The sequence below is a fragment of the Telmatherina bonti genome (assembly GCF_933228915.1).
Source record: "Telmatherina bonti genome assembly, chromosome: 16".
In the NCBI taxonomy this organism is placed as follows: domain Eukaryota; kingdom Metazoa; phylum Chordata; class Actinopteri; order Atheriniformes; family Telmatherinidae; genus Telmatherina; species Telmatherina bonti.
In genome coordinates, this window is record NC_136614.1 from 19362919 (window position 1) to 19382918 (window position 20000).

A 20000-nucleotide genomic window follows, 5' to 3' on the forward strand; every position below is an offset into this window, starting at 1 on the left:
CCCCAACCGGCCACCAACCCCGAGCGCAATAAGGTCACATTCTCCCCCCATACTAAGTGATGGAGCTGATCACAGGGGACCAGAGGGAATAAAGTTCAGCTGACTGATCTCTTGAGGAGGCAGACATCATCTCGACACTGATGTGATCTAATAAGAGATTTCTGAACTGCTGGATACACAGACTTTGTTTGCTTTTCCAGTTTAGAAGGATAGTTTTCTTTGCGATACATAAACTGGTGAGGATTAAGTTTGCAGAATTAAATTCTATGTTAATTTCACCCAAGTAACCCAGTAGGCCCAGTTTGGGGTTTGTAGGGATGTTACATTTGAAGCAATTTGACAGATCTTTACATACCTGAAACCAGAATTCCTGGACAGGTGGGCAAGACCACAAAGCATGGTAGTAGCTGTCAGTCGTGTTGCCAGTGCAGTGTGGACAGATGTTTGATTGTGACAGACCCATCCTGAACATCCTGTGTCCTGTATAATGAGTTCTATGCAGAATTTTAAATTGTATTAGTTGCATGTTTGAATTCTTAGTCATTGTAAATGTATTTGAACAGATTTGTGACCATTCATTTTGGTCAAAGTTACTGGATAAGTCTGCTTCCCATTTAGAAGTTGGGAGACATATGGAATCGTCTAGCTTTGATAGTAATCTATATATTTTGGATAACAGTTTCGGGGCATTGAGATTTAAGAATTCTGCAGCCCTGATAGGTAGCTGCAAGTTTAATTGATCAGGGGTGTATTTCTTACCTATAATAGATTTAAGTTGGTGGTATTCTAAGAATTTTGTGCTGCTGATTTCATATCGTGAAGTAATTGTATCAAAAGGGAGAAAGTTCCCATTTTCTATTAAATGTTCTAACTGTTTTATTCCTTTATTCTTCCACTGAGGGAAGTTTATCATTTTCCGGTTTTGCTGGATGTCGGGATTGTTCCAAATAGGTGTAAGTTTGCATGGAATAAGCAAGGATTTGGTTAGTTTAAGAAATTCCCACCAGGCCATTAGTGAGGAGCTGATATTAATGCTTTTAAAGCATTTTTGGCGTTTGACAGCTGTGCTGATAAATGGCAGGTCTGAAATTGCCATATCCTCACACATAGCTTCTTCTATATTAAGCCATGGTTCATCTAGATAGCTAGGTTTAAGCCATTTAGAGATGTATTGTAGTCTATTGCTTATAAAGTAATTTTGGAAATTAGGCAAGTCTAAGCCACCGCTATCTTTAGTCTTCTGGAGTGTTTTTAGACTAATCCGTGGTGGTTTGTCTTTCCAGAGAAATCTAGTAACATTAGAGTCCAGCGATTTAAACCAGGTGGAGGGAGGTTTAATGGGGATCATTGAAAACAGATAATTGATTTTAGGTAGAATCATCATTTTTATAGTTGCAACTCTTCCCATTAGTGATATGGGTAAAGATTTCCACCGTGTGAGATCGTCCTCAATTGTTTTTAGTAGATGGACATAATTTAGCTTTATAAGGTCTGACAGTCTGGGTGAGATGTTTATTCCCAAGTATCTAATATCTCCTGACTGTAAAGCAGTGTCAGGAGTATTATGGAAGGAACAGTTGATGGGTAGAACGGTGGTTTTAGACCAATTAATGGAATATTCAGAAATTGATGAGAATTTATTGATGAGTGCGATTGTCTGACAGATGGATGATTGTGAATTTTGAAGGAAAAGTAATACATCATCAGCATAAAGACTGGTCTTATGCTCCATATTTCTACAGTTAATGCCTTTAATGTCTTTGTTTTGTCTAATGCTAGCTGCTAAGGGTTCAATAAAGATTGCAAAAAGTGAGGGGGAGAGTGGACAGCCTTGTCTGGTGCCTCTCTGCAATCTGAAGCTGTGAGAAGTTTGATCATTTGTCCTGACGCATGCATTTGGATTGCTATACAGTATCTTTATCCAGTCGATAAACGATGAGCCAAACCCGAATTTTCTTAATGTTGCAAATAAGAATTTCCAGTTCACCCTGTCAAATGCTTTTTCAGCATCTAGAGAGATTATTGTAGTTTCCAGGTTATGTATGGTGGCATAATCAATTAGATTTATTAGTCTGCGCGTATTAGTGGTGGAATGTCGTCCCTTGATAAATCCTGTTTGATCAGGATGTATGATAAGTGGAGTTATTTTTTCTAGTCTTGTAGCAAGCACTTTACTGATTATTTTAAGATCTACGTTCATTAGTGATATTGGACGATAACTAGATGGGAGTTTGGGGTCTTTTCCTGGTTTTAGTATTACTGTAATACTAGCCAAATTCATGTTTTGAGATATTCGACCTTTTTCCTTAATTTCTGAAGCCATTTTATAAAAAGTGGTTTTTGTTGGGATGTTGGAAAATGCGTTCTTGTAATTGCTGGTGTCTTGTTTTTCTCAAAAGACAATTGCTAAAACCTTTTTATGGAGGAAGAAAAAAAAGAAAGCTTCACGTTTATAGCTGGCTGCTGAATATGACACGGTCAGATGTAATTATTTAATTATTCATATTACTCAATGATTACTCAAATATTGTAAGGACAAGGTAAATGTCTTTCCTTTCTGTTTTTTTTTTTTTAACTTTTTGTAAGAAGCAGAAAGTATCACGACATCTATACTGAGAATATTCTCTAAAGATGCAAGCTAAAATCTACAGAAGTTGCAGGCAGCGAGCTTGAAAATGCTCAGGACATCATCATAGTAGTCTAACAAATATTCCTTTTTTTCTAAATTATTTATGTCCCCAATTAAAGAAACAGAATGAATTCATTTATTTGAAAACTATGACAGAAAAAATAGTTTCTTTGTTAATGTTCAGGGAAGACATTACCTGAACTGAACTGAATAATGCATGCATGCCTTAAATTGTTTTTCAAATGTGACAATAAAAATTAAAAAATTAAGTGCTAAGATACAAACCACGTTTCAAGCTCACGTTGGCTTTCTCATCATCTCCAGAAAAGCTTCTTTTCTTGTGAAGTTGAAGGAGACTTTCATCTCCACAAAACAACAGGTCAATTTCTGGAATTGATGACATAAATGACCTTGTATCTCGTGAAAACAAGCTTCGTTATCTAGAGATAATAGAATTTGTGATCTCAGTATAATCACATGAAAACAAATAACTACAAGCAGCACCTCTCTTGACTTCCATAAACCTGCAGCCCAGGTCCAGTCAGTGTTGTAAAACTTGTTCAGCTATTAGTGATGTCCAGCATACACTGAGCGCTGTTTCCTGACACACACACGTTGTTGCAAGCAGATTGTGAACACTGTTGTAGATCATGTCATGTTTGAGATGTGCGGTCAGGCCTCGTCAGCAGAAATCTTCAGCTCACTGAGTCAGAACATTGCAGACACACTGCAGTTACACAAAAGGCTTCATGCGATCCCTTCGTGCGTAAGGGTTACTGCTAAGTGCTGTAAATACAAAATCAGCAAGTGATTGTGTTTATATATTCTGTACTTATAATTGTACCTCAATTCCAGGTTTTGCACAAACAGAATGGTTGTTTTCATCATTAGTTTTCTCTCGCTTGTTTCCTTTAAGCTCATATTCTCTCAGGAGCTAGTTTGGGCGTGTGTTAGCTTTGCTGGTGTGTCTTAATGTGGATCTGATCCTCTGTGTTGCATTGCCTAAATCATGTCTCTGTGCTGTTTTCTTATTCGAGGCTTTGATATGAAGGTGCAGATGATAACAACATGAAGGCATGCCCCCTGGATCAAATCCCACTTTCTGCATCTGCTTGTCCTAGATATCACTTATGAAGCTCGATCAGTTACAGGAGTGGATCATTTATATATTATTTAAAAAAGAAATATTTTTAAAACAAACAATTTTTATTAATTGCAGAAAAGACCATTTTAATTGCCTTTAAAGTCTTCAATCAAAGTTTCTTTTCCATCTTGGTTGGTGCTGATGTGAAGAGGAAATGAAAATGTGATAAAAGCAAGAGCAAATTTTGAAGGAATATCAACATTTTAAAATAGCTACATGTACATAAAAATGTTGGTGTAATATTGTCCATTTTCATGCCCCTCCTCTCCACCTCCTGTCCCTCACCTTCTTTTTCATTTCCTTCCTTCCTTGTTTTATATCTTTACAGTGTCTTTCCTCGTCATATGCCCACTCGAAAACTTGTGAAAATGTATTTATTCTACAGATAAATGCACAGAAATACTAAATATCTGTCTGATCTGTTCTTTAAGTCTTGTAGGCCAAGTAGACTCAGAGCACATTTTTGTTAGTCAAGGCTCAAATTTTTAACTGTGTGACATTAATTATGGTAAAGTTATAAGGAAACGCTTGCAGAATCACAAGCAAAGATTATCAACTGAATCGATTGACTCCCTCATACGCAAAGGAAGCATCAATACAAAACACTTGAAAAAAAAATGCCAATATACTGTATACTGTAAATATTACTGATGTTCTGTTTTTTCTACAACATCAGGTCGATGCTGAGATCTCACTACAGGCAGTGAAAAGAAACAAGATTGACCAATAATATTTCAGCAGAGAGTTCTAGTTTAACAAAAATCTTTAGTTTCCAATCTTTCTCCGGAGCAGATCTTTGTCTGGCAAAGGTCCACGACATCCTCGAAGCTCTGAAATATGTGAATTCAATCTGCCATAGAGAGAACAAGAGTGTGGGACACTGCATTGGGCTTCTTTCAGCAAAATCCTCAGAGCAGAACATGTAGTATATGTCAATAAATAATTAAGACCTGGCGTGGTTTTTTTTTTCTTTTTTTTTTCATAAACTAAAAGATGGGGAGCTGAGTGTCACAGTGGTTCTGGGTTCTAACCTGCTGCTTGGATGTTTTTTTTCCTGTCTGAAAATGCTTTAGTTTCCTTCAACACTAAATTCTAACACATATGTAAGGTCAATTAAGTAGAAGTTGTGGCTGGTTGATCAACTAACTACATATCTGAGATGCATCCTACGTCTAACCCAACAAAACCACAGATGAAATTTCAACCTCCCATAACTCCATGAAGGAGAAGAAGTGTACAGCCAGTAGGAAGGGATCTTTTTTGTGTGTGAGACAGGCAGGCAGAAATACAGAAAAACGATGCAAATAAATAAAATGCAAGCAAATAAAGAAAGCATTAAACATTGTGACAACACAGTGAAAAAAAACATCAAAGAAGACATTATGCTGTTGCTGTTCGTTAGCAAACTATGAAACAGTCTTAGCCAAAGTACAACAAAGAACAAGAACAAGATGTCAAAGCTTAGAGCACAGAAACTCCAATAGAGGGGGTTTATAAATGCATAGAAGCATCCAATTACTTTCCTATTATGTAGAAGCAGGATTCCTTTTTGTGCAATGCATCATAGTCTGCAAGAGAATAAGAGAAAGAAAGAAAACTGCAGGGGGTGTTGTATCCTCTAACTTTCATTCTGCTCATTTTAAGTTTTGAATATTTTCTAGGGACATTTTTTTTTATCTTGCAGACCCCAAAAGGACAAAGTTGATTTACATAAATCCAGAATTGTATACTGCTGTTATCAGCTTTATTTGCCTCCAACTGACCTGAGGGCCAAATATCAATAAGTCATCCCACAGGAATGGTTTATTTACTTTTTTTTTTTTTTTTTTTTTTTTTTAAATAAGGATCCTACCACATTTGTTAGAGTACATCATGTTTTTTCCTGCATTTGGTCTTCCTCTACTTTGTTAGAACAAACAGCAAAAGACAGGTAAGAAAAAAGTAGCATATATTTCTCCCTTATATGTTACAACTCTCTTTCAGCACTTGTGTATAAATTTCATCATACAAATACTAACTGTTCACTCCCAAAAGTACAAGAAGCATGGCATTACAGTAACGCCTCTTAATAAATATAGTAGCATGTTGCCTCCAATCTCTCTTTTTCCACCTATTTCCTTGCTAGAATAATATCTTGTGAATCTTCTGTGAGTCTTTTGGTTGTGGAGCACAGTCACGCAAAAGACTATAATATTCTCTGAATATGTTTGTCCAAGCTGCGACCTGTAGTTGTCGCGCATGGTTCTATTTGCGATTACATCACGTGATATAAAAAAATATATAAATGTTTTTTCAGCATTCGATGCATGTTGCTGTACCAACCATGCATGTTATGTTCTGATGGACTTATCAGTAAATGCTTAGTGTTGCAAGTCATACCGACTCATTCTTGTACATTTATATGCAAATTGCTAAGCAGAACACAGACCTTCATCAATTTAACCAATAACCAAAGACTTTGTTATAGATTTTAAGAGAATGTCCACAGTGGGGTTAAGCATTGACGCAAACATACACGATGTGCATAAAACAGCTTATATGAAAACTTTCTTTAAAATTTGTTTAATTTCTGAATAAGTAGATGACAATGTAAGTAAAATGTATATTGTGTTCATTACAAGTCCGTCATGACTCTGAAGCTTTAGCGGTGAAAATAGAAAGATAAAACAAAACAAAAACAAACAAACAAAAAAAAAAAACACCAGCACCTGTATCATTGCCATTACAACTTTTAATGACCTAGAGTACCTCAAAGGCACAAACTATTGATCTGAATCCTCAGCAGCCTTTTCATGTTGAGTTCTAGATGTTTTCATTAAAGCTTCCCAGCAGGTTCTGCCATACTAATACAATCCCATTTCAAAACAGTTGCAGCGATGCATAATGTTGCCACATGCTGCAAAAAATTTGAATAGTAGCCTGTGGAAAAATGGTGAATATGTTTTTTGAAAAACATATTTTTTGTAAAAAGATTTATTTTATTATTATTATTTTTTTAGCTACAGTACAGTAAAAAAAAAGGAGGAATCTGTACAAGTAAGACTGTGCACACAACTAAAATACAATCCTGAATGATTATAGTTTGAGGCGCTTAACTGGGAGAGCAGTAAAATCAGATGCATCTGGGGCAGAAATTGCACAGGTTAAAAAAACACATCTGAGAACCACTGTCGGTCTCCACAAATGCAAATTTCCATGAAGGGAATCTGTGTAACTGCATGGGTAACTAATTAGTTCACGAGTAAAATCACATTTAATGCAGTTTTGGAGCTGTATGCAACATTCATGTGGAAATTCATGAAGTGTTACCTCTCTGCAGTTTCAGTATTTCCATCAGTGTGAAGATTTGGTGCATTATGGCATAAGAAATTTTACCAAAAAGTACCTAACCCGTTGCGCAATTGACATTTAATATAAGGAAAGAATCATTTCACTTAAACCTGAAATAATCAGTTCTGAGATTTATACATATATATATATATATAAATAAATATATAAATAAATATAATTGATGCAGAAAATTGTAATGTGAAAAAAGAGGTGACGCATCATAACAAAAGAGAATATCTTACTCTGTTTCTCCTTGTAGCTCACTTCCTCCTCTCCCCCTCCTCTTCCTCCCCTCCTCTCTTACCTGCACCATCAACTGATCCATCCAACAGTTACTGTATCTTCCAGTGTGGTCTGTACTTTCCTCACCTGACAGGTGTGCATGGAAATATAGTTTAAAATACCGCAAGAGGCTTGAAGTGGATTTATGGTGATCTGAGCGCTCTGTGGAGTTGTATAGGATCGATAGTGTCTTTGATGTGGTATGTATGAAAAACTTTTGTGTGTGTTTTTGTGTGTTGTAATTATTCATAGTTTAGTCATAGTGTGTCTGCAGTTTCTGAGCTTATGATTACAGATCCATACAAGTACATTATTGCTGTCAATTTGTTTTATGATCAGTTTTTAATTCAATACCTACATGAAATATTTCCAGTTTACAAAAAAGATGGATATATAACTGGAAATTAAAAACAGCAAATCAATACATTTGAGAGAATATAAGTACCACTAACTTCATCTAAAACTGGAGCTTCACTTTAAAGAATCTACCTGATTACCTGATTAATAAGCAGTTGCTACATTCCTGCTCTGCTTTACATTCAGGGATGCATTTGCATCACTGTTAATGAAAATTTAGACAATGAGGTGAGTCAAACTGGTCAAACTTTTCTTGAGTTATCATTTCTTTTGGTTTCCATTCTCAATGCTTATTGTTTGTAGTCCTTTTCAGTCAGCATTGAAATCTGCTTTCAAATCAATCTCAGCATTCCTGATATCCTCTTAAAGAAGACGTCATTACTTTCCATGTTTTCTGTACTTCAAGCCGAAAATCAGTTTTAAGGATTGCTTTGGAACAATGATGGAAACATCGAAGCAGAAGCTGAACTGTGATACATTCGACTCTGAATGCCTGAGGAAACAAATGCAAAACCCTCCTGTTCATTAATTTCCTGACATGTATCCATATCCGTAGAAAATTGGACAGCTACACTCGGTTTTAATTATTAAAACCCCTCATTTGTCACTCAGCTGATGACATCACTTGCTCTTTGTAGCAGCGTTGATATATGATCTAGATATTATCAATGTGGAGACACAGGATACTCTTGTTTTGTGATTGATGGTTGGAAGAATTGGTTGGTGCTGATGTGAAGAATTGAATCAACTGGAATCATATATCCAGCAAAGGGATGAAGCTGTCTTTGATATTTTAACATCATGTTGGATTCATCGTGAACTGCGTTATTGTGATTGATTATATCGGACCACTTCTGGTTAGCAAGTGAGCAAATAAAGCTCTGAAAGTGTCGACTGACTCAGTGGGAATGAATCAGCTGTGACAGATCACTTTCAACTTCTAACTTACTTTTTTATTTCCGTTTTTAGAGCAGGGAAGGGAGTTTTCTCAGCCATGAAACTTGGCAAGATCAAGAGCTCTAGAGATGACCACAAGAGAGCAGGTAAAGCAATGAGTTTAGTCTCTTGTAAATTGAAATCTGATGACGAAGTAAGGAGATATGTGTGAGTGTGTGTTTACTCTTATGTATCCTTACTGTACCATCTGTTAATTTGTAATTCTGGGTGATTTTAGCAGATGAGCCTGCAGTCCTAGACATGGAGGACCTGGACAAGAAAGCTATTCGACTTGCGGGGACATTGGACCCAGACACTATCTCGCTGGCATCTGTGACTGCCGTCACCACCAATGTTTCTAACAAAAGGTCTTAAATAATGACACAAACATACTCACACAAGGTAGAGAAAAGCACCAAAAAGAATCCACTGTGTTAAGAGAAATTGTTGTCCTGTATCTTTTCAGGTCAAAGCCAGATATCAAGATGGAACCTAGCTCTGGAAGACCGGTGGATTATCAGGTAATTATCAGGTGTCTAAGTGTGTGTGTAAGGCCATGTAAATATATTAATGCAATGACACATTTACACTGTTAAGAGAATAACTGAAAGGTTTCTTACCGTAAGCAGCCCATTTCCACAGTCTTACATCAAACTAAAATCACTGACCGAGGGAGGAACTTTTGTCATATTATTAATGCAATTAAAACACTCTTATCAGCCTTAGAGGCACTGAAACCTCTCAACACTTATTTATCATAAAACAGCTGACTAGTCAAATCATCATGGAATTAATGATCACAACAGACACATTAACTTTCCCATGAGCCTTTGCACCATTGATTCAAAAACCATTTATAGTTCAAAGACCCACCAGGGTTGTTTCCCACAGCATTACACGTCAGCTGATAATGGAAGTTTAACCATAGCACTATGCTGACAACAATGCACATTATTAATTTAAGAATAAACTGCTTTATAGTCTTTAAATCAATGTGTATTAGTTTTACACCAGAGCTCATTTTGCCATCTGCTCCTGTTAACCCACAAAGCACCCCATAACTAGGCTCCCTGCTACCTAAAAAATATGCTCTACCCTTACATTCATTCATGTACCCTCCACTCAACAAATGTCCCCAAGACTAAACATAAAACCTGAGACACCACAGATCTTGCTATCTTCAAATCTGAACTAAAAACTCACCTGTTTCGCTCTACTTTTATCACTTTTTATGTATGTTTTTATAGTTCACTTTTTTATGTTTCTTTTACGTTTTATACCTTTATGTTCTTTTATGTGCTTGTTGTCTTTTTTGCCTTGTTTTTCACTTGTCTTTTATTGTGTAAAGTGTCTTTGAGCTCCTGAAAAGCGGCATTTAATTTAAAAAATGCATTATTTTTCCTATTATTATCAATCTTATTATTTATTTATTTATTTATTTTTTACATGCTAGACCAGGGGTCGGCAACCCAAAATGTTGAAAGAGCCATATTGGACCAAAAAAACAAAAAACAAATATGTCTGGAGTCGCAAAAAATTAAAAGCCTTACATAAGCCTTATCATGAAGGCAACACATACTTTATGTATCTATATTAGCCTTATTAGCCTACTATCAAAATGACTAAGTTAGCTACAAATACATAATGAGCCTTAATAATAAAATGTAGGTGTTCTGATATGTTGAAGAATGACTCTTTCATGTAGTCACCATCTGTGAAAGGTTTTCCACGCTTTATTATCTCCCGGGTTACAACTAAACTTGCAGCAGTAGTGGAGTTTGGAGATGCAGTCCACTTCTTAAATCTATTTTTGCGCTCCTCTAATTTCTCCAGAAGTAATGCAATCGCACTTTTCTCTCACTCCCAACGGGGTACTCGGCTGCAAATGTAGCATGCTTTCCCTGGAAATGTCTTTCCACATTACTGTTTTTGTTATTTGACAATTTCCGCATTGGCAATGAATGCAAATGATTTGGTCCAAGAAACGTTGAATCCTCTGTTCTCCTCAGTTACTTTTCTCTTTTTCCCTTTGGGATCCACGGCGCATCACACAGCCGCCGGTTTTGTTTACAACGCCACCTGCCTGGCATCCCGCCCTGCTGATTGATAGGCTACGTGTGTCGCAGGCTTTGACGCAAATCTTCCTTGACAGAAATGTTGAAATTTAATATTTATTCTACACATTTTTACAGCATTGGAAATAGTTAAGACTGTTTGTGTCAGGTTTGTCCTCCTACAGAACCATATCAAAACAAAAATATATGTCCCTCCCCCATCTTTTTCCATTTTCAAACATTTTTGAAAAAGCTCCAGGGAGCCACTAGGGCAGCGCTAAAGAGTCGCATGCGGCTCTAAGACACCACCTGCCTTTGGAAATTATGATGTTTTGGTAATTGCATGTGATTTATTGTGTAAATATAGCAGCCAATAATCAAAACACTGATGAATCTCTCTGACTTTTAAAAGCCATCAGTGTGACAAAATGAATGCCCGTTTAGTAACAGAGAGCTGTCCATTACGGCTGAACTGAACCAAATGACTTGGATCACTTAATGGTGCAGGAATTCCCAGCAGATTACTCAGACTAATTACTAAACAGCTGAATGATTTATCCTGATTGTATCGATGATCTGTCGTTGTGGAGACTTTCACTTTGTTTAAAGGTTTAGAGCCAGACCTGATGAACTGACGTCTCTCATCAGATCTCCATCACAGTTATTGAGGCTCGACAGCTCATAGGCCTCAACATGGATCCTGTGGTGTGTGTGGAGATTGGGGATGACAAGAAGTATACGTCGATGAAGGAGTCCACCAACTGTCCATACTACAATGAGGTTAGAGCTTCTTTAAATTTGCAAACATGAAATATTCCAGCGTAGGTGTGACACGATGCATTTCTTCTCAATCATTGCCTTATCTGTCCATACAGTTTAGGCCCTAAAAATGTTCAACTCAGGTTAGTGTGACAGATTAGTTGAAATTTAATAGTATTTTGATTTGTGACTTTTGGGTGCATTTGTGAAGGTGCAATGGATCATAAGATTCTATGTATAGGTTAAAAAAAAAGCAACTTTCATGAGGACTGTATCATTTTGCAACTCCTGTTTGCTTTATTATTACTTTATAATTGTTATCTAATCTTTAAAATATTGTGGCTTCTTTGTTGTTCTTCAGGTCACAGTTATAAAGACATAAACCAAATGGACATGGAAAATGAACCGTAGTTTGTGTACAGGAGATCTATCATTTATTTTTCCCAACAGCACAATATTGTTGTTTTTTTCTTCTGCACCATATTAATAGTTTTAGTATCTAAACAGCAGCAGATCTTTGTAAGGATAGGGTTTGAATTTATTAGTGTAGTTGAAGATGGACTATCTTTTTTGTTTTGCCCTGCAGTGAACTAAACTGACTGACTGTATTGATTCTTCTTGTTGGACTGAAATCCACCATTGTTGGACTAACTGGAAAGCAGAGTGATCAAGTGATCTCTTAACACTCTCTGTCCCCTCATTGGGACTGGCTTGGCTCCTGCACCAGCTAATAAGTGATTTCTTAAAGAGATTGGTAAAAGTTCCATTTCAGTCGCCAAGCCTCCTGAAAACAAATCATGATAAAGTTTTTACAAATTATGTGGAGCTTATCAGTCCCCTGTTTCTAGATATATTCTTCAGGTGGTAAACAGATAATTTGGTCATTGTTTTCATATCAAGAATTTGATTGGCTACTGTGGTTTATATGAATTGCAGCCCATTGTTCTCCGTGTTACCACTAATCAATATCCAAAAACGATAATAGTAAATGTAAAATCAGACAAGATATGGAAAAAAGTGTGTAGTATCTCTCAAATTCCTGTATTTTTTATAGCTGATTTAAGACTTTCGTACAAAATATGAAATATCAATATTACATTTCTGTTTAACCTTCCTGATATCTGTTGTTTTGTTGATGTCTTTTTTATTCAGCAAAGTTATCTAGAGACCATTTCAGTTTGACTCCCAAAACAAATGAGAAGGAGTAATGTGTTATTCAACGCTCCCTGAGCACTAGAGAGGCTTGAGCCACCACGTTTTAATGAAAATCACTTTTTTTTTTTACTACTTGCAGTATTTTGTATTCGATTTCCACGTCCCTCCTGACGTCATGTTTGACAAGATCATCAAGCTCTCAGTGAGTTATCCATAACAAAACATGCAAGCACTACAGTACAACAATAAAAACACACTTTCAGGTCATAATTTTGTTTCCTTTGTAGAGCATATGATGAATTACCTGTTAACATTTCACTCTAAATACCTAACATTTGTAGTTTAGGAAAAACTCATTGGTCCTTCAATACTTAATAACACAGATAAGATATCATTATCATTATTATTTATGTTTAAAGTAGTATGCAGCACTTCATTTGACGCTGACTTCTGTACTTTGTATGGCTGAAACTCAACTTTTTATCTATTTTGTTATTTTATTTTTGTTTTCTAACTAGGTTATTCACTCTAAAAACCTTTTACGGAGTGGAACGCTGGTGGGAACCTTCAAGATGGATGTTGGAACTGTTTACTCCCAGCCTGGTAAATGATAGTTTTCCTTCTCTCAGCCCTGCAAATGTTTTAAATAAATATGTATTAATTTCCTGACATCTGTTTCAGAACACCAGTTTTACCACAAATGGGCAATCTTGTCTGATCCTAATGATATCACAGCGGGGTGCAAAGGATACATAAAATGTGACATTGCTGTGGTGGGGAAGGGTGACAACATCAAGACCCCACATAAAGCCAATGAGACGGATGAGGATGACATAGAGGGGTAATAACCTCTTGTGAGATCAGATACCGTTTTTTAAAAAAAAAAAAAATATCAGCCAAGTAAAAACTCAATTTGTCAAAGTATACAACAGTATTAATCAAGTGTCCACTTAAACATTAGCAGTGCCCTGAAATGTTTTGGGGTTTTTTTTTTTAGAAAACTTTTGCTCTATAACCAAAACTAAATTAACCTGGAGAAATTCATTACAAATTACTGGTGAGATATTTGTATTCAGTGATTGTTAACCTTTAAAGTATTTATGTTGCAATTAATCTATAATGTTTGTAATGTAAAAATGTAATTATATGAAATGGAAAAGTATTCATACAGTATAGTTGATCTTTAAACTAAGAGACAGCAGTAAATAATTACTAATCTGTAAGAATTTACTCGGTTGCAAATAGCACTTCTCAAACTATTTCATGCTCTTTATTTAATATAAATACTGGATATCAGACATCAGATATCTCTTGGAAGCTTTTTCCATAAATAATATTGCTCCTACAGAGAATGTAATTATTAACTCTGATAAATTTTACATGCTTTCCTACTGTTGTTTGTTTTCTAGAAATCTATTGCTCCCAGAGGGTATTCCAGCAGAGCGACAATGGGCAAGGTTTTATGTGAAGATCTATCGTGCTGAAGGACTGCCTAAAATGAACACCACTATCATGGCAAATGTGAAAAAGGCCCTCATAGGAGAGAACAGAGACCTGGTGGACCCCTATGTTCAAGTGCAATTTGGTGGTCAAAAGGTATTTTTTCATTCTAGTCTTTGTTGTTTTAGCCATTTTGTTTTGTTATAACTTTACAGCAAACCTGAAATACATAATACATTGGCGGTTTGATAGTATATGGATACCTGTCAGATGCAAAGAATCTCATATTGTGAAACTAATATTAACCAAATGTATAAACAACAGAGCAGCAAATTTTTGGTTTGCATCAGATTTGTCGAGGTGACACACACACAGATATTAACAACAGTACTTCCTGCAAACTATGTAAACTGGTTTTAAGACGATATAAATATTACATTTAGCAAAAACTTTATTATCATATAAAACCCTTGACAACTATTTCTTTGGATACCTGCTATGTGTAACAGGCTTAGCAGGTTAGAAATGTGTATTACATAACGCACATTCAGTGAAGTGGTGGCGATGTTGCGGATTAAACAGGTTACATGAAAAGACTTAACTTGCATAATCTCATACATGCTGAGATGTGTTTTCCTAATGTCAATATTAAAAATAATTCTTATGGAAGGCTGTGTTTCTTGTTTTACGAAGGCAAAACGTGTGCAAATTGTTTTCTTATGGAGGGTTTATGCAGGATTCTGGATTTGGAGAAACCAACACATGCCTGAGCATCACTCTTATGGTATTACATCCGGTTTTAAACGACTCAGCTTTATGCAAGATCGTTTTAACTCACTACTGTTAGCTTTAACCAACAGTTGTAACTACTCTTTAACTTAGTTGTGTGGAACATCTAAAGACTTATATAGTGATAAAAGAAGACCAAGGTTTATCAGCATACAGTGTCTGATTTTTTAAATAGATAAATAAATAAACATTTTTTTAAATGAACAAGTTTTTTTTAGTGTACACACCATTAGAAATGTTTGAACACTCCTACCCACTAAATGTGAATGGGTTCGTGTGTCAAAAGTTTAAACTGGTTTTGTTTTTATGAAACAACATGCATACAGTGAAAGATAAATGTTGTCACTGGATAAAAGGTGAAGCCAGAGCGCAGGTTTTAAGGTATCTCCATTGCGCTGCTGGCTGCTAAGCACCTACTCCAAAGCATTTCTGGCGCTATCACTTATTAAAGCCAACTTCTTTTTTTCTTTTTCCACTTGCTATGATCGTGCCATTAGCAAGTTTTCACACTTCTGCAAATATTGCTGGAGCACATTCTGAAAACTGTTTCCCGATTAATTAGGCAGTAGTCATCAAAGATATGTATTTTTGTCTGATGAGAGATCAGGCTCCTCTTACTGGTCCAAATTTGACTTCTTCTTTAACAACAAAAGACCAAGATGGTTACTGTTTTTAGCGTGACTAGATAAAAGCCATTTCAGCCAGAACTTCTCAAGACATGCATATGTCCATGTTGTTCCAGTTTTCCAAAGATATATGAGCTCCATGAAATACTTTGAGGGCTCAAAGTTGCCCGTTTGATTATGATTATTTTGGACTTGAATACCAATGTTTAAGTACAATATTCATATAGTGTGGCTTTTGTCAAGAACCAAGCATTACAAAAAAAACATGATTTTTTTTTGTCTCAATAAGTTGAGTTTTATTTCTCCTTTTTGTGTCCCTAGGGAAAGACTTCAGTCCAGAAGAGCAGCTATGAACCAATCTGGAATGAGCAGGTCATCTTTACTGAGCTGTTCCCTCCACTCTGCAAAAGAATCAAGGTCCAAATCAGAGACTCAGACAAGGTCAATGATGTTGCTATAGGAACCCACTTCATTGATCTACGCAAGATATCAAATGATGGAGATAAAGGTATTGGTCAAAACACAAAGGGCAACAGTTTGTCTCATTAACAATGATTAGTTGTCCGGTGGATTAATTATTCTGCCTTAACAAGATAATGAGGGTTTCATTGTGTTTAGTAATTGGCTGTTGTAACTTGTAAATTAAGCCATGACCTCTTTAACCCTCATCTAATGCCTGCTTCAGTTTAATGGCGTTAAACCTGATAAACAAAACTTAGTAAAACCCTTTATCCACTGGGATGTAAACATTCTTAATATTAAAAAATGACATGTCTTTCTCTTTCCTCCTGATTTTCATTAGGGTTCTTGCCCACACTGGGCCCAGCCTGGGTCAACATGTATGGCTCGACTCGTCACTACACACTCATGGATGAGCATCAAGACCTGAATGACGGACTTGGTGAAGGAGTTTCCTTCAGAGCACGTCTCCTGTTGTCTGTAGCTGTTGAGGTTTTGGACACCACTTCACCTGAGATCATCAGCTCCACTGAGGTCCAGGCAGAGACTATCTCTAATATCTCAGAGGTGAGGAGACATGCTGGTATTGCTGGGCGGCAGTTTTTCATCTTTGTATTTTTTTGAGTCTGGTGGACTCTGCACTATTAACATCACCTCTGCAACCAGAATCTAAACTGTTATCTTGACCCAGTGCTGTTTATGACCTCACAACCTCACAGTAAACACTAGATGCTCCAGTCTGCTGTTGTATTGGCACATGTGTTAACTGCTCATCAGGGAAATCAGAAATATTGGTTATTGCCATGCTGTAAATGTCTTCAGTGAGTTTAACCAATTGGTCATTTGAGGAAAGGTAACAACTCAAAGATCAATGTAAATTCTGAAACTGCTTTTAATTTATAATACAAAAATGAATTGTACTATTCCATGATTTTGAATTATTTAGATGTGTCCGGTTCTGTGGTGGTTTCGGACCCAAGTGCAGGCTGAACAAGGCGGGAGGCAAGCAAGTGAAGAAGATATGGTTTTAACACCAAAAAGATACATAGAACATGACAATAGCAGTACTTGACATGAAATGAAAATGAATTAGCAATGGGCAAAGAAACCAAGAATGAATACACAGGTGACTGTAGAGGGAGCAGGGGAAGCCACTGAACCTGTACTAATGTATAGGAAGCAGAAAGCAAAACAGAGCTCACAAAGGAAAATCTACAAAATAAAACAGTATACCAGAACTAAACGTGTATGAGTGCAAAAATCTAAACCCCAAAAACATGACGAGATGTTAAATTTAGTGAAATGACTTGAATCAGAACCATTGCAGGAACATCTCTGCTTTACTTGAGGTTATACAGTACAATGCTGCCGCAAACTTACCGCTGTGTCAAGCAAACTTATATTTTTCTCAAAAGAATACTTTTTAAAGATGAATGTTGATAAAAGAAACATACCTGAATAAAAACTTTATAGAATATGGTGCAAATAAATTTTGTTATAAATCAATCACAAAATGAATTGATTTATAGAGTGCAACGGGAAAAATGGAAGAGTTCTTCCTCTTTGGCTCCTTCTTGGAGGCCACCATGATCGACAGGAAGATTGGTGACAAGGCAATCAGTTTTGAGATCACAATAGGTAATTACAATTTTTTTCTTGACTTCACTATTGACCTGCTTACTACAAGTCACCACACATGCCAGAGAAATGTGACAGTGAGCAGAAATCAATAGCTGAAGTAACCATGTGCACTCTCTGGAATGCTCCTTCGGCAGGTAACTATGGCAACCAGATAGATGGAGTGAGCAAATCCTCCTCTGCGAAGAAGAAAAAGAAAGATGGGGAGAGTGACGAGGAGGAGAACGAGCTGATCCAGAACTCCAGTGAGGACGAGGCGGACGAGGACAGGGACCTTGTCTCAGTGTCCTCAACTCCTCTCATGAAGCCTGTCATCACAGACAAGTAAGGTTCAAGGATTTGATGAGTTTGCCCCAATGTGATAAAATGGATTAGATAAAATATGATAAAAATCTAAAGGTTCTTCTTTAATTCAACTGTACAGAAACTACTTCCATCTCCCCTACTTTGAGAAGAAGCCGTGTGTCTACATTAAGAGCTGGTGGCAGGACCAGAGAAGGCGCCTTTACAATTCTAACATGATGGATAAGATCGCTGACAAGCTGGTCAGTAATCCTCTTTTCTTGTTGTCAGGTCACTTTAACAGTGCAAAGCTAACATGCAAACAAAGGCTTAATAACAACCAGATATTATATTTTACTGCATTGATCAGTCTAGCTTTTGTGTTTTTGCTACAGTAGGAATAATATAAGCAAATGGCATCTAAATCTTGTAGCAAATTTTTTAGACTTTAATGTCCTAGTGCTGAAAACTTAATGTGTTATGAGCTGCATTTTCTTGCGTGTGTTTACAGGAGGAGGGTTTGAATGATGTTCAAGAGATTATTAAGACAGAGAAGGCCTTTCCAGAGCGCAGACTAAGGGGAGTTCTGGAGGAGCTCAGTGTCGGCTGCAGGTAAACAATATAACAACTAGAAAAGCACTCAGAGAGCACAGACCTCTGCCAAGCAGCTCATTTCCACCCAGATTCCTGTGTTCACAATCCTGTCCTTCCAGAACACCAGAAAAATTTAATAGATTAAGTTTGACTAAGACCCATTTTCAGAAAGAAAATCATAAAAATCCACAAAGGAGTTTTTGTATAAAGTTGTTAACAAACAGACAGATAAATGCAGAAACAAACATAACCTCCTTAGCAGAGGTTACACATTTTTATTGTGTTATGGTATGTGGTTAATGTTAAGTGGCAATACTGACATTTTGTCTCTGACATTTCATGATAAAGACAGCTGGTTGTTCACGATCCTTCCTGTTTAAGACATTTTTGTGAGTGTCATAATTGAATTAATCAGCAGTGTCCTTGTTGCTTCTATTTATCTCTTAATGATTTTATGGTCAATTTTTTAATCAAAGCCTTTTCCAATGCTTTCATGTGCAATGAACACTTCTCTGTCCCTGTTAAATCACAATAGACAAAAACATGTGGTTTTTTTCATACAAAATAATATTTTACTCCTCTGTGCTTCTTTGCAGCCGCTTTGTGACACTCGCCAACAAGGATGTGAACCAGTCAGGCCGAACCAAACTCGATCGAGAGCGGCTCAAATCCTGCATGAGAGAGATGGTATGATTCATGTTTCTCTAATTTAGAAAGAGATAAGAAACAAGAGCAGAGAGAAATACTGAAGTCTGAATTCGTGCATCAGTTAGCTGTTAGTTTCTGTGGTTCGGTGAATAAATAGTTGTTCTAAATGCCAAACAAGGAAAGTACTTTCTTAAGCACATGGTTACTATTAAAACCTGTATTACATTAATACATGTGTAATACTGTCTTCATAAAATTTTATCTGGTTCAATTTTTGTATTAGACTTCAGGTCAGTTTTTTTGTGTATCTAGAGCAGAGCTGGTGTCCAGCCTCAGTTCTCAAGGGCCACAATTCTGCAGGTTTTTCAATGTATACCTTTTCCAACCCACCTGACTCATATGAATCAGTCACTGGGCAAAACCTCATTGGTTGTTGGATCCAATTAACATGAGCCAGGATTGTTCGAAAAGGGATACTTCAAACACCTACAGGACATTGGCCCTTGAGGACCAACATTGGACATCCCTGATCTAGAGAAAATTCAACAAGATTCCATATTTTTTGTAAGAACATAGTTGGATCATGAATAGTGCATCAGTGGTGGAAAGAGAAAAACTTGAATGATAAAGTAAAGATGAATAATAACTCATGGGAATTCACTTAAAGTGGAACTATTATGTGCATTTCAGGCTAATTTATTTTTATTTCTGAGCCCAGAAGGGCTGGGATTGATCGAGTTATTGTCACAAATCGCTTTATTTACTTCAGACCGACCCTCTCCGTAGGCTGTCAGATCAGCCTGTGGGCAAAACGAGTGGATTGAGACTCTTCCGCATTAAGCCCCGCCTCCCGCCACCGCGCTACATCAGGAGCACGC

At 36.7% G+C, this 20000-nt stretch overlaps 1 protein-coding gene across 1 annotated transcript in view; it reads left to right on the plus strand.

Annotated features, from left to right (window-relative positions):
- Window positions 1–20000, plus strand: part of otofa (otoferlin a) — a gene marked incomplete at both ends in the record, with an annotated part of 88889 nt that overhangs the window by 50216 nt on the left and 18673 nt on the right. Inside the window, 15 exons of the mRNA XM_079255090.1 lie at window positions 8712–8785; window positions 8920–9046; window positions 9145–9199; window positions 11381–11512; window positions 12786–12848; window positions 13165–13249; window positions 13328–13487; window positions 14056–14242; window positions 15823–16009; window positions 16304–16527; window positions 17490–17598; window positions 17736–17922; window positions 18023–18143; window positions 18392–18492; window positions 19071–19161. Coding sequence (XP_079111216.1) covers window positions 8712–8785; window positions 8920–9046; window positions 9145–9199; window positions 11381–11512; window positions 12786–12848; window positions 13165–13249; window positions 13328–13487; window positions 14056–14242; window positions 15823–16009; window positions 16304–16527; window positions 17490–17598; window positions 17736–17922; window positions 18023–18143; window positions 18392–18492; window positions 19071–19161 — 1903 coding nt within the window. The remainder of the gene's footprint in view (window positions 1–8711; window positions 8786–8919; window positions 9047–9144; window positions 9200–11380; window positions 11513–12785; window positions 12849–13164; window positions 13250–13327; window positions 13488–14055; window positions 14243–15822; window positions 16010–16303; window positions 16528–17489; window positions 17599–17735; window positions 17923–18022; window positions 18144–18391; window positions 18493–19070; window positions 19162–20000) is intronic.